The sequence below is a fragment of the Berghia stephanieae genome, chromosome 2 (assembly GCF_034508935.2).
Source record: "Berghia stephanieae isolate SIO BIC M18660-M18661 chromosome 2, UCSD_Bste_1.3, whole genome shotgun sequence".
NCBI lineage: Eukaryota > Metazoa > Mollusca > Gastropoda > Nudibranchia > Aeolidiidae > Berghia > Berghia stephanieae.
In genome coordinates, this window is record NC_088361.1 from 88,269,292 (window position 1) to 88,283,445 (window position 14,154).

The 14,154-nt window shown below is 36.3% G+C and overlaps 1 protein-coding gene across 4 annotated transcripts in view; it reads right to left on the reverse strand.

The window, feature by feature from the left end:
* Nucleotides 1-209: 209 nt before the first annotated feature.
* Nucleotides 210-14,154, reverse strand: part of LOC144965766 (acetylcholine receptor subunit alpha-like) — a 122,177-nt gene continuing 108,232 nt past the window's right edge. For all 4 annotated transcript variants that reach the window (XM_078901446.1, XM_078901448.1, XM_078901444.1 and 1 more), the window contains one exon: nt 210-3,249. In XM_078901446.1, coding sequence (XP_078757572.1) covers nt 3,064-3,249 — 186 coding nt within the window. In that variant the 3' untranslated portion in view covers nt 210-3,063. The remainder of the gene's footprint in view (nt 3,250-14,154) is intronic.

Genomic DNA, 14,154 nt, shown 5'->3' on the forward strand with positions numbered 1-14,154 from the left:
AGATATGAATGATACACTCAGATGTTTTCAAAGTGCAATTGATGATCTGCGCTTAGTTAAAACACTATCGACATCCGCCAACCGGATATAATGTACCAACACACAAAAGTATGTGCAACCTCAAACGTCTATAGTCTGATTGATACAATTTAGTGATAACTACTCGTAAATATGGCTGGCTAAAATCAATAACAAAGACCTGAGTGATGTCAATTTTGTTCCTTCTATATATTCAATACTCATAACTACAATAGTAAATAACATGAGAGGAAATATATAGCATCGCTTTAAAAAAGGTACTATACATTTAACTGTCTCTCTCCCAGGATCCCCGCCAATGCCCCTCTCTCTCTCTCTCTCTCTCTCTCTCTCTCTCTCTCTCTCTCTCTCTCTCTCCTTCTCACTCTCCATACCAAGGCTGTATCTTATTTTTTAAACCACCTCATCTTAATACTGCTTTGTGGCGGTGGGTCACATATAAAAACGACAACATAAATTAAATTTTCAACATCTTATCAATATCCAACGGCATGACACCGATTAGAAGCCTTAAATAACATAATTAACTAAAAGTATTCAATTTATCTATTCTTTATTTTTTGGAATACTAAATGTATAAACAATCTTCCGGCTATCATGGTACACAATTCAAAAGCTCATCAAACTGAAAAAAAACCCCAAAATAAACAACAAACATTGCCGAGCTTGGCATTGTACAGTAATAATGACAAAAAATGCGATATCGATCAATTATCACAGAGAAATTTCAATTAATTTGCATACATACATAATAATAATATATATTTTAATATGGGTTGATGGTACACCATGAAAAAATAAAATTTTAAAATCATATATCGATCATTTACTTTTGAAAACTACATATCGAATCGATTGCATGACGATCATCTATACAAATATAAAATATACAAATATTATGTTTATACACTCTGGGTGGTTATATGTTATACAGAATATTATTATAAATGATTATTGATTATCGACGGAATATCGAAATTGACCCGTCATTTAAAATTGTAATTAAATCCGCCGTTTAATAAAAACATTAATAATTAATAAATGAATAAACATTTTAAAAATTACATAAAACAATAAATAAATAGACTATAAACAAATAAAAACCGAAAAAAAAAGGAAAAAAACTCCAAAACAAACGGAAAACAGAGAAACAAGAAAATATGAGGAGGAAATTATCACAATGTAAAAGATAGACAGATATGTAGATAGATAGATAGATAGATAGATAGATAGATAGATAGATAGATAGATAGATAAACATAGTCATATAGATAGATAGTTTGAAAAAGAGAGAGATATATAGATGGATAGATAGAAATAGTGATAGAGATGGGTGGCCGGGGGAGTGGGGGTGGCGAGAATCTTCCCTTTCAAATAAAACCATCACGGAAAAACAAACATAGAAAGACAAAACATACACATCCTTGGATCGTTCGCAACAGCCTACTACAACACGTCATTACCATCTTCTCAAAGGGAATTATCAACATTAGTTGGTACATACCTCTCTTTGTAAACAATGGTGGCATTAAGGTTTTACGACCCGACAACAAAAAGTTGGCAACAGTACCACTTTGTTTTGGTTGCTATAATTAGATCGAAAATAGGTAAAAAGAAACGTTTCGCATTTCTTTAACTGGCCTAAATAACTAGACCTGATTTTAGGAACGTATTTGTAAAAAATAAAAAATAACAAATAAATAATCATAATAATAATTTGAAAAAAACCCCCCAAAAAACAAAATAAACAAACAGCAAAATTTTAACGAGTAGAGAACCTGTCTTCTTCTTTTTCTTCTTCTTCTTCTTCTTCTTCTTCTTCTTCTTCTTCTTCTTCTTCTTCTTCTTCTTCTTCTTCTTCTTCTTCTTCTTTTTCTTCTTCTTCTTCTTCTTCTTCTTCCCTTCTTCTCATGTTGTTTTTGTTGTTTACTTTTATGAATGGGGAACTGTAAGCAGTTAAGAAGTATTGTATTTTAAGTCAATATGCTAGTTCCTTCGAGAAGTACCAGGTTTGAAAGGTTTTATTTTTTACCAAGATGATGACCGATATTTGAAGGACGAGTTTTCTGGCCAAATTTTTAAATATCTGTTTTTCTAGAGGAAGCCAGTTAACTGGTTGGTTATTATATTCTTTTATTTTACTGGAACAAATAGTTTTAACCAAAGTCTCATATTTCCGGCTATCAGTTTAATTTTCGACACCAAGATCACCCCGACGTTTTGAAGAGATGGACCACACACATTATTCAATAGTGTGAAGAAACAGAGTCAGGCGAAATTTGCTCTATTGAATATTAGTATTCTCTTAGAGGAAATTTTGTGTTAGTTTCAAAATTGAAACCATACCATTATGATTGAGGATTTAAAAAAAATATCGTGATCAGATTTCGAATTACTAGTAGACAAGGCATAATGAAATATGTCTGATATTATATAAAAAAAGAAATAAATAAAATCATATTTATTAAAAACCCAACCCAAAATATGAAAAAATCCAACTTTATTCTCTTCGTCCCTCTCCAAAATAAAAACGGAAAATCAAACAAAACCAAAACCAATAAAACAAAACAAAACCAAAAAGCAGCAAAGAACGAAAAAAAACAACAAAAAAACAAACAAACAAAAAAAAACAAACAAACAAACTAACTAACGAACAAATAAGAAATGAAAGAGAAGCAATTCACTTGGTCTTGGGATTAAAACTAGAATGATAGGATAATAAGATAAAATGCTGTTTCTAAAGTGTACCTATTTACAAATCTGATAAAACAAACTGTTATGGTCTCATCGTTCTTGCCTAGAAAAATACTCAACACCCAACGCACACTATTCTCCAATATGACCTTGCTAAAAAAAAAACCATCCCATGATTGAGCTCGTATACAAGACCTGGGCATAGGTACACGTACATTTACATCCATACATAATAAATAAGCAAAACAGAAAATGTTAAATTAAATTAAACAATGTATAAAATTTGCAGAAACACGATAATGTAATCTTGCGCCGTTTGGAGAGCCGTCGCTATCTCGAAGAATACGCCGAGTAACAGCTCTCTGTGGGGTCAACAGGGGTTAAAGGTGAACGGTCATCGTAGAGGGTCGGGGCTTGTAAGATGATGCCGAATGTACCCACTATACAGGCTGTTGTGAATATCCACAAAAAGAGACGGTCAAGCACCATAGCCACGTATTTCCAATCCTCCATAATCTGTGAAAGAAAAAAGAAAAAAAAGGGGGATTAAACAGATGAGAACATATGTGACGGCTGCGGCTATTCGGACTCGAGTCTGAATTGTCCCCCGTGGCTATTCAGACTCAAACTCCAATGCGCAAGTGCAATCAAAAAGTTATTCAGACTCTAGTCTGAATATCCTAGTCCTTCGTGAGCGTGGCAGTATTATATTTGTTTTGTTTTGTTTTGGTTTTATTTTTTTACTTCAATGTATTGTAATTTTAATTTTGATCAATTCCATAAAAAATTGATGCAAATGAAAATAATAATGGTATCATTAACAGGTAGTCGAAACCCGGTATATTTGGTGAGGAAGACAAACTCATCAATCAATTGGAAGCCCATGAGAAATTAAAAAGAAACGAGTTAAAACTCTTCAAAAGGATGAAAAGTCAGTCAAAGTAACTGGTATAAAGGAAAAGCTTTTCTAACTTAAAAAATTTACACGATGTCCAAATAAAATCTGGATTGAGAGACAACAATCCTTCTAAAGCCCAAAGCAGGGATATCAACGGAGTCAGACTGGTATGCGCAAAACAGAATTTTCTCTGAACTCTTCTTCTGTTTCCACTCGTTGCCCACTGCCCGTATTGTGTCCCCTGTGTTTGCGCACGCCCGTTGGAGATGTGTCCGAATAGCCGCCACGGGCGACTATTCAGACTCGTCCGAATTGCCACTTCGAATTGACATGTCTCATAAAAACAGTGTTGTTTTGGAGTTTTGAAAAAAAAAAGGTTCCAAAGTCGTGACGTCACTTCCTCTTAACAATGCTCACGGCAACAAAGAGTGGTTCCACTTGGAAATTGGTAAAACTGACAGTTGGTAAAACTCTCTAAGCGATGTCAACAATCAGGTGCAAAACATTGAACCATTTTAGAAAATATGAATTCAATTAGATTTTTTAGAAGCAACTGTGCTCGGAGTAAAGACCACAGCTTGATTCTTTATGTTGAGCGTGGAGCCAAAAGGACCTTTGGTAGGCGGATGTGTCCCTATCGTGAGTAATGTTCGTACTCTGTAGGGCTGATTGTTTCGGATGACAGCCATAATATACTGAAGTTGGCAATGGTTAGAGCCCATCAAACTTCAGGCTAATATATTGAAGGTATGCGTTAAAGTAAAATACTCACCTGCTCATCCATCAGATCAAGTGTGCCAACACACAATATTATGCGAACTTTAAACATTTAAAGAAGGAACGAAATAGAAATCACTCATCTCTTAGTTAATATCTTTAGACCATAAGTTGGGTGACGAGTTCTCACTTACTACAATATATCACTCTGAGTATAACCGTTTAACGGTTATACACGGGTTTGTGTGTAGGTACATTTCATCTGGCGGGCAGAGTTCTGAATAGTTTACTTAAACGCATAGCGTCTGTTAGAGAAAATAATTTGATGACAACTCATTGCCCAATTGGCGATCTAAAACATGTCTAGAAACAATAACAGGAAGCCGAATGCGGGAAACTTCAATCATTCTACAGCACGTAACACAAATTTACTTACATGGCACATCAAGCAAACGATCCCCCCGAATAGTAAAAAAAGCCAACCGAAAGACCATACCGTTGACTTTATTCAAAGAGCGTCTCCGAGAGCCAATTATTTTGTATATCTTTGTCACCGACTTTGAACTATTACTTTTTTCCTTTTACCGCCCATCACGACCTTAAAAATGTTGCTAAATTATATAATACAAACCAAAATATGTAACCCCAGCATAAAAACAGTTTTATGTCGCGTGAATCAGATTAAAATAAAAACTAGATCCTATAGTTAAAATCGTAATACAGTACGCCCTGGATCCTAGCACGCTCTTGGGAGATGCAAAACAAGCGTGCTGGAATCTGAGCGTGTCGAATTCTAATATTTGTGGGATGCAACCAATGCATTCGGTCCACTAACTCCAGCGTGTTGTCTTCCAGAGCGTACAAAATATATTTTAAAAATGAGCTTTTATATAGCGCAATATCCACTTAATGTGCTCAAAGCGCTTTACAAGGGGTCCCTGGTCAACAGCAACATTTAACATGTAGGACGGGACATAACGCCTATTAGGCGATATTACAATTTTTCGGACAAAGACAACGCTGTTAACGGCCAGGTACTTATTTTACACTTGAGTATGGTGAGATTTTTTTTTTGTTTTTAAGGGTTTAAGGCGCTTGCAACACATTAAGGTCATATCAGCGCCAGTAAAAAGGAAGAAAATGGGATAGTAAAAAGTTCTAGAATTACAATTAAAGCCCCCAAGAAAAAGTAAGACATAGGGGAACTGAGAACAAATAGGGATCAGATGTAGATTCCAAGAGCATACCACCAATGTGTACTTAGTTTGAGATCACCTATAAGTCTCATCCGGACACAAATCCAACAAAGAGGAATACACTAAAATTCTTACATCATACATTCAAAATATCAAATATAATAATACATAACAGAGAGATGATTTACAAGGAAAAAAAAATATCAACTCTCAAAACAATAACTATGCATTCGACTGTTTCCCTCCCAGCTAGGACTCCGGCCAGGGCCAGGACAACACCAAGTAATCTCATTCCAAGACAAAGACAGAAAGCATGTTGGAAAACAGATATAAGGGGATAGAAGACGCAGAATGTACCCTCCTGCCCACTATGGGAGGTCAGGAACCCCACCCAGGAGTACGGTGAGAGAATGTGAGTAAAGAGTCCTTTCCAAGGACACAACTATGCGCCCAGCCCGAGGCTCGAACCCAGGACCTTCCGATCCGAAAGCGAGTGCCATACCACTAGACCACATAGCCGCACGAATATAATTGAAATCGGCATGCTACAATCCAGCGAGTACTCTGTCGTAGTGTGGAAAAACCCACATATTAAAATTTGGTCAGAAAACTCGTACTTCAAATTTCGATCGATTTAAGTGACCCTCATCTTGGCAAAACAAAAAAAAAAAAAACCCTCTCAAACCTGGGACTTCGCGAAGTACTGTAATGAAAACAAAAATTGTAATATAGCTTAACAAACATCATGTCTCGTCCTACATGTTAACTGTTGGCGCTGGGTAGGAACCACTTTGGAAAGCGCTTTGAGCAAGTTTATTGGAAATTGCTCTATACAAATATTCAAAAGAGTAATAGATGTCAAAATCATTTTTGCCACTTAATAAACTATAATCTTTTTTTTCTTATTCTATTCAAAATATTATTTATAAGCTTAAAACCCATTTCTTATTTTTGTTGGCTATAAATCCAATACACAACATCTAATAAATCGCGCCGAGAGTGTACGCTTTTGGTAAGCGTCTGGTCATATAATAATATAATGTCTGTATCTGCTTACACATGTCATGGTGCAGATGATTGATTGCACAACTCTTTCAAAGGGGTCCCTAGCCAAGATCAACACTGAACACGAAGGACTCAACTATGCGCCGAGCGAGGCTCGAACCCAGAACCTTCCGATCCGAAAGCAAATGGTAATCCAATAGACCACATAGCCGTACGAACCAATGCGGCTCTAGTCCAGTGCATAATGAAAACGACATAAGAAATTAAAAAAAGAAACACACACAAAACAAACAACGAAACCTACTCCGAATTTGTTGTGTTTTGTTTTCCCCCCACAATGCACTTACTAGATTACCCAGCGTCCTTTTTCGGACAAACCTAGACAGGCGGGTAAGACAACAGCATTCCAAAATCAGATTATCAGCATCCATATAAATCGTGTCTAGGAGGATGGGGCTGATCTAAATCCCGCCTGCCTTGTTTTCATCCAAGGCATTGATCAAATGATTAGTTGCTATTCTATAAATGACCTATTTAATGTAAAGTCAACACTTTATTTTTGAATGTTGTTTGTTAATAAATTTTGAAAAAAAAAAACATAGGAGATTGGAGTTGCGCAAGAAAATTAACTGAAATCTGGGTGGCTTTGTGATCCTGTGGCAGAACGCTTAACTTCCGTCCTGGGGATTCGTATCTCACTGTTGGCGGGGCAATGTCTCGTCCTATATGTTATGCATTGCTGTTTGTTGGGAATAAATGGCAATGTGCAATTGAATCTAAGCTTCAATTTAATGGTTTCCCCTTTATCAACAAAATAGGATGAATGAAACACTACAGACAAATGGGATAATATGTGATAATGGCATTGTTTAACAATGTCCACATTATCAGTTTTAGTTTATTAAATTGAAGCTTACATTCAATATTTCTCATTGTTATTTATTGCTTCAAGCTTCGAGTAGCAACATTTACATTTGTTGAGAATATCAGATTGAGAAATAAGGGAGCGGGTAACTGGTATAAGATAAATGTCTGTAAAAAGTGAGCATGAAACAGTGATTTGTCTGCTTTTCAGATATACATCTTGTTGGCTTGGGACCTTCAAAGCGTTCTAAGCACTTGAAGTGGATATCTTGGGATGCAGCAAATCTCTTTTTTCCCCCTCTCGTTTGTTACGGTGCAAGATAATGATATTATTATTTTTTTATGATAGCCTATTATATTTGCATCCATTTATCAACATCGTTCATCGTTATCAAACATACAAACACAACACTCACACACATGCACGCACACACATACACACACGCGCACACACACACACACACACACACAAATACACGAAGTAATAAAATACAGAACTAAAAAATAATAATAAAAAACAAGGAATTGACACATATACCAACTAAAAAACAAACAAACAAGAAAACAAAAAACCAATAAAAAACAAAACCAAAATTTAAAAAAATAAAAAAATTACGACAAGGGACAACAATAGTAAGAAGACAAGCCGGCAACTTCAAGCCCTCTTTTTATGACATAATACGATTTTCTTCCCTTCTGCCAGGAAAAACTATAAATTCATCAAATATACGTCTATACATCAATCAATTAAAATAACCTACAATTGTCTTTAAATATGCGTCAGACATAAACATTATTTAAAATGATTTCAATCCAGCAATATTTGATATAATTATTTTCCGGCCAAATTACATTTTCCACAAATAATGTGTTTTGCAGAAAAGCAGTATCTAGTAGCAGCGTTGTAATTAAATACGAGGGGAAGAGAGATCCAGTCATAAATCCGAGCCATAATGCATGAAGACTTTATGAGTGTCAGGACGGCGTTGAGCCGCAATATTATTGCACGTGCTTTGAGTACGGAGACGACACATGTAAATGAAGGGAAACGTATTGATCACGATAACCATTCAGAGCTGCCAACCTCGATACAAAGGAAAAAAATGGTGTAAGTTCGCTTGTCAAAAAGAGTTATATTAGGGGTATTATGGCGTGTACTTATTTATAGATGGAACAAAGTTGGTGTCACTCAGGTCTTTATTATTGTTTTTTTTTTCATCCACGTTTATGAGTAATTCGCAATTAACTGTATCATCCAGACTATAAAAGTTCACGGTTACATGGGGTTTTGTGTATTGGTCCGTTATATTTCCGGATGGCAATGTTGTGAGCTTCTTAGACAAGCGCATATTATCTATAGGTCAAATACGCTTCAACAGTCATGACGTCACTTCCCTCGTAGTGACACATGGTAACTTAGTAACTGGCTCTAAACTATCGGAACAATGGCGGACGCCCTTATGCATAAAAGTGTATCCAGAGGAGAAAAACATTATAAATATGATCATGTTTTGACTTTTACACATTCTGATCACATGACATATGACAAGTTCTAGCCAGCACGAAGAATAAAAAGGACCGATTTTCTTTGTTTAGAACCATGGTGGCCTCCGTGGCTGGGCGACGTGACATCAGACTATTGAATCCAATTGTTATGAGCTCATTGTTGTCATGGAATTACTCTCAAACCAACACAAAACATTGGCCATTACAGCAATGTTAAATCAAGTCCATAATTGCATTCGGTTATCAAACCTGCCGATGGATCAGCACAGCCTTAGAGAATGCCAGGACGAGCCAAGCTACACTGATCATGAGCTAAGAGTCTGATGCTTCCCCGATGCTGTGGAGTGGGTTCGGTGGTGGGAAGACAAGCTATGATCAAATCTACAAATATTATGTGTAGTTGGGGTACAATTCGAAAAACTAAATTGATATCAATATTCTCATCAGATATATAATTAATAGAAATAATCAAGTATTTGTATTAACAAAAAATGTTAAAACTTAATATTTAAAAACAAGTTTTTAATCTTTTAAACGTTTAAAATAGAGGGATGTAGTGCCAAACAAACCACTAACGCGAGTAAACAAGAAAAGTTAATATGAAGGGAGTGAAAATTATGTAAATTATTTTTTAAAACTTCCTATAGCACGAAAGGAACAGGGTAAAATCAGTTAAATATTGGAAACTGTTTATAATGTTCAAAATCGTACAATTTCAGAAGGAAAGTATACAACCGTAAATATGTGGTGAAAGCATATAAATATGGTATTTTAGCTTACAGTTGACAGCTCTGGTCATCTATATTAAACTGTTCAATACCGCCTTTCCCTTTTTTATTTAGTTTATATTGTCCCTTATACAACCAACAATAACAAAAAAATAACCCTCCTCGTTCATCGCCTTCTCCGCATATCCTTTCATCCTCTCCCTGTTCTCCTACTTTTACTTCTATTGCTAAAAGGAGGTAACAAAAGCGACAACAACAACAACAACAAAAACAACAACTTCTACTACTACCACCACTATTGCTACTACAACTAATACTACAACTACTATTACAACAACAACAACAACAACAATAGTAACTACTAGTACTACAACGGCCACCACCATTGCTACTACTACCACCACCACAACTACCACCACCACCACCAACGCCACTACTACTACTACTGCTGGTGCTACTACTACTACTACTACTACTACTACTACTACTACTACTACTACAACTACTACTACTACTACTACTACTACTATTACTACTACTACTACTACTACTACTACTACTACTACTACTACTCCTACTACTACTACTACTACTACTGCTGCTGCTGCTGCTACTACTACTACTACTGCTGCTGCTGCTACTGCTGCTACTACGACTACTACTATTACTACTACTACTACTACTATTTCTACTACGTACTGCTACAAAAATAATAATAATGAAAATAATAGTACCACTACTACTGCAACCAGTATTTCATCAAACGACAATAAAACTTAAAAATCACCTGTGGTAAAAAATAAAATAAAAAGAAGAGGCAAATCTCATAAATTAATATAAGAAAAAGAAAACGGAATATAAAAAATAACAAAAAAAAAACAAAACAAAAACAAAATCAAAAACAAAAGAAACAAAATAATGATTTTTAAAAATTAATAAAAATAACACATGTTAAGACTCTACTCGTCCATCGCCTTCTTATATTCATCCATCCTCTCACCGTCCTCCTACCTTTCCTTCTATTGCTATTAGGAGAACAAACAACAACAACAACAACAACAACACAAACAACGACTTCTACTACTACCACCACTATTACAAAATCTAATACTACACAACAACTACCACCACTACTTCTGCTTCCACTATTTCATCAACACAGGTTCTAACACCAACTACTTCAAAACCATCAATGGTCGAAACAGAAAGATAATAACAAGAAATCCCCATGAAACAAGACAAGAAAAAAAAAACAAACAAAAACAAACACATTTTGAAAAAAAAAAAAACATGTTAAAACACAAAACCATAGTCTAACTCGGCACAGCAAAGATTTACGATAAATGTAGTGAGTGGTGAAATCCAATCACTCCTTATATTCGTCCTTTCAACGCTAAGTCATTAATCTTTCTTCTTCTTCTTCTTCTTCTTCTTCTTCTTCTTCTTCTTCTTCTTCTTCTTCTTCTTCTTCTTCTTCTCCTTCTTCTTCTTCTTCTTCTTCTTCTTCTTCTTCGTCACCTCCTCCTCCTCCTCCTACTACTACTACTACTACTACTACTACTACTACTCATCCACCTCCTCCCCTTCTTTTTTTCTTCTTCTTCCTATACATCTTCTTCTTCTTCTTCTTCTTCTTCCTCTTCTTCTTCTTCTTCTTCTTCTTCTTCTTCTTCTTCTTCTTCTTCTTCTTCTTCTTCTTCTTCTTCTTCTTCTTCTTCTTCTTCTTCTTCTTCTTCTTCTTCTTCGTCTTCGTCTTCTTCTAAGATGCTCCAGGAGAGCGTTTAATTCCACTTTAACAACCTAGGCCCTGGAAACATTACAATGGCACCAGTGGACTTTGTGCTGGGAGATTGCTATTAACGTGCCTGTTGTTGAGTCTCGAATTTTGAGTACCAAGTCAGGAAAATACATCCCTATGAAGGACGAACACGGTATTCTGTGATACACGGATTAAGAAAATAAAAATAAAGTAAAACATATTAAAAGTGTTGGCCAGAAAAGTCGTCCTCCAAATATCGATCGATTATAATGAAATACATCTTGTCAAAAACTATCAAACCGGGGACTTCGCAAAGTTTGAGAGTTTTTGACAAGATGAGAGTCGTGGTAATCTGTCGATATCTAAATTTGAAGGGCGGTTTGTTTTCTGGCCAAAATTTAATACATGTGTTATTGTTGTTTTTGTTTTGTTTTTTTTTTTGTTTTTTTTGGGGGGGGGTTGTTTTTGTTTTTGTTTTTGTTTTTTTTTTTTTGGGGGGGGGGGGGGTCGGGGGTCCAGATAACTCAGTCGGTAGAGCACTCGCTTCACACGTAAAGGGACCAATATCGATTCCGGGTGCAGTCAAGATTTTTTTCTGACCCCGTGTCCACCCAGCAGAGAATGGGTAGCTGAGTCTGTTGGATTTAGAGATTTAGATTTCTTGCAATAGACTGGCGTCATATCCAAAGGATAGCACACAATTGCTATTGTCTATTTCACGCTATAAACTACGACTCCATGGACCCAATGGCTCTGAAGGATTACTTAAGTTAAAGGCTTTTTTCAGATACGACGGTATGAACGACGACAACAGTGTGGCTATGTGGTCTTGTGGTATGACACTCGCTTTCAGATAGGAAGGTCCTGGTTTGAGCCTCGATCGGCGCATAGTTCAGTCCTTGGAAAAGGCTTACATTCTCTCACCGTACTCAGGTGTAAAAGGAGTACCTGGCCGTTGACAGTCTTGACTCTGTCGGAAAAAATAATGTAATATCGCCTAACAGGCGTAATATCTTGTTCTGCATGTTACGTGTTGCTGTTGGTCAGGGACCCTTTGTAAAGCGCTTTGAGCACGTTTAGTGGATATTGCGCTATATAAAAGCTCGATTTAAAAAAAAAGGATAAATGTATGGCCCTATAAAGACGTTTCGTCTTCATGGTCAAAACATGATAATACGTGACCTACCATCTCATCACGGTAACATGTCCAAATGATATCGATGCTGAAACTAGAAGTTGTGGTCAGAACTATGAAACGTTCTTTGTTCTACTAAGAGGAGATTAAAAATAGTTTCATAAAGTGTAATAACGAAAGGATTTCGTATTTCATTACTATCATCATTTAGATGTGCTCGCTTGCGTGGCTCAAAAATTGGACGGTACAATGTAACTTTTTATCATAAAAGTGATCATGATCGATGTGCTTCACAATGGTTCATAATATATTACCCCAGTAAGCCGTATTTCCTTTTCTTACAATACCAGGCGCCTGTTAGACGACCTTTTTTGTACCAACACTCTTACAATGTCCGTCACACTGTAGTCAGGTACTCATTAACACTTCGATCGAGTGAGGTAATATGGAAAAAGTACATTTGCCCAAAGACACAACGTAGGGTCAGATACTTCCACGATGACTGCCACCCATCTAGTTACTGACCACACTGAATATTTCTTGACATTTGTGACAGGACGAGACACCCGTACCGCGGAGCCATTAACCCTGTGGAACTGGGAACGAGTTGGAAATGTCAAACTTTAGAGTTCAATAATACTTTTATCATAGTCCTCCAATGACCCCACACATACTCGTAGTATGTCTTACCAAAATGTTTGTTTTTAAACACGGATTGATTCTCAAATTTGACGATTTGACCTTAAGAATAATCAACATTCTCATGACACATGGGGCAGCGTGGCTCGGCGGTGCCCGCAATGTACTATGTTCGTCTTCCCGCTGCACTGCGTAGCCTTGAGCAAGTTACCTCGTACTAGCCCACTTTGAGGCGTTGCATTGCGGCTGACGCCTGGGTTATTACAGTCTTCCTCTGGAATAGACTTGGGGGAAAAGGAATTTTTTATATCACATCATACGCGTCGAAATTTTTTTTGTTTGTAAAACCAGATTCAATGAATTCAATGAATTATTGATAGGATTAAACATTCATCAGTTTCTTCAGGTGACCCAAACTCTTGGAAATAGGCTTAGAAAGGATAGAAAAAAACACCCTTATTATATCGGAATATCCACTTATGTGCTCAAGCACTTTGCAAGCGTTTCCAACAGTAACACGAGACGTGTAAGATGACACATAAATGACGAAAATGAATCGATAGTCCAGTTTTGTTTTTTTTTGGACATAATATTATCTCGCTGTTATTGGCCAGGTACTCATTTTGCACATAAAAATGGTGTGACAACGTGAGTAAAGAGAGTTTTCCCAGGACTCAACATTGCGTCGGCCAGAGCGAGACTCGATCTAGACTTCGAGAGCCAGTCGAATCAAAAAAAAAAAAAAGAATACATTTTGATATAAGACATAGTGCCAGTAAAATCATTGGAGTGATATTATAATAAAATGTATTCAAACTCATGCGATTGAAATTTTGAATTGGTCCCAATGCGCTGTGGCATTTTGAACTTGTTCTAAATTCCAAACGCGTGAATCCAAGAATTATATAATGTCGTCATGGACAATGTTTTTTTTTGTACACCGAGCCCATTGCAATTTGGATCATCAGACCTGT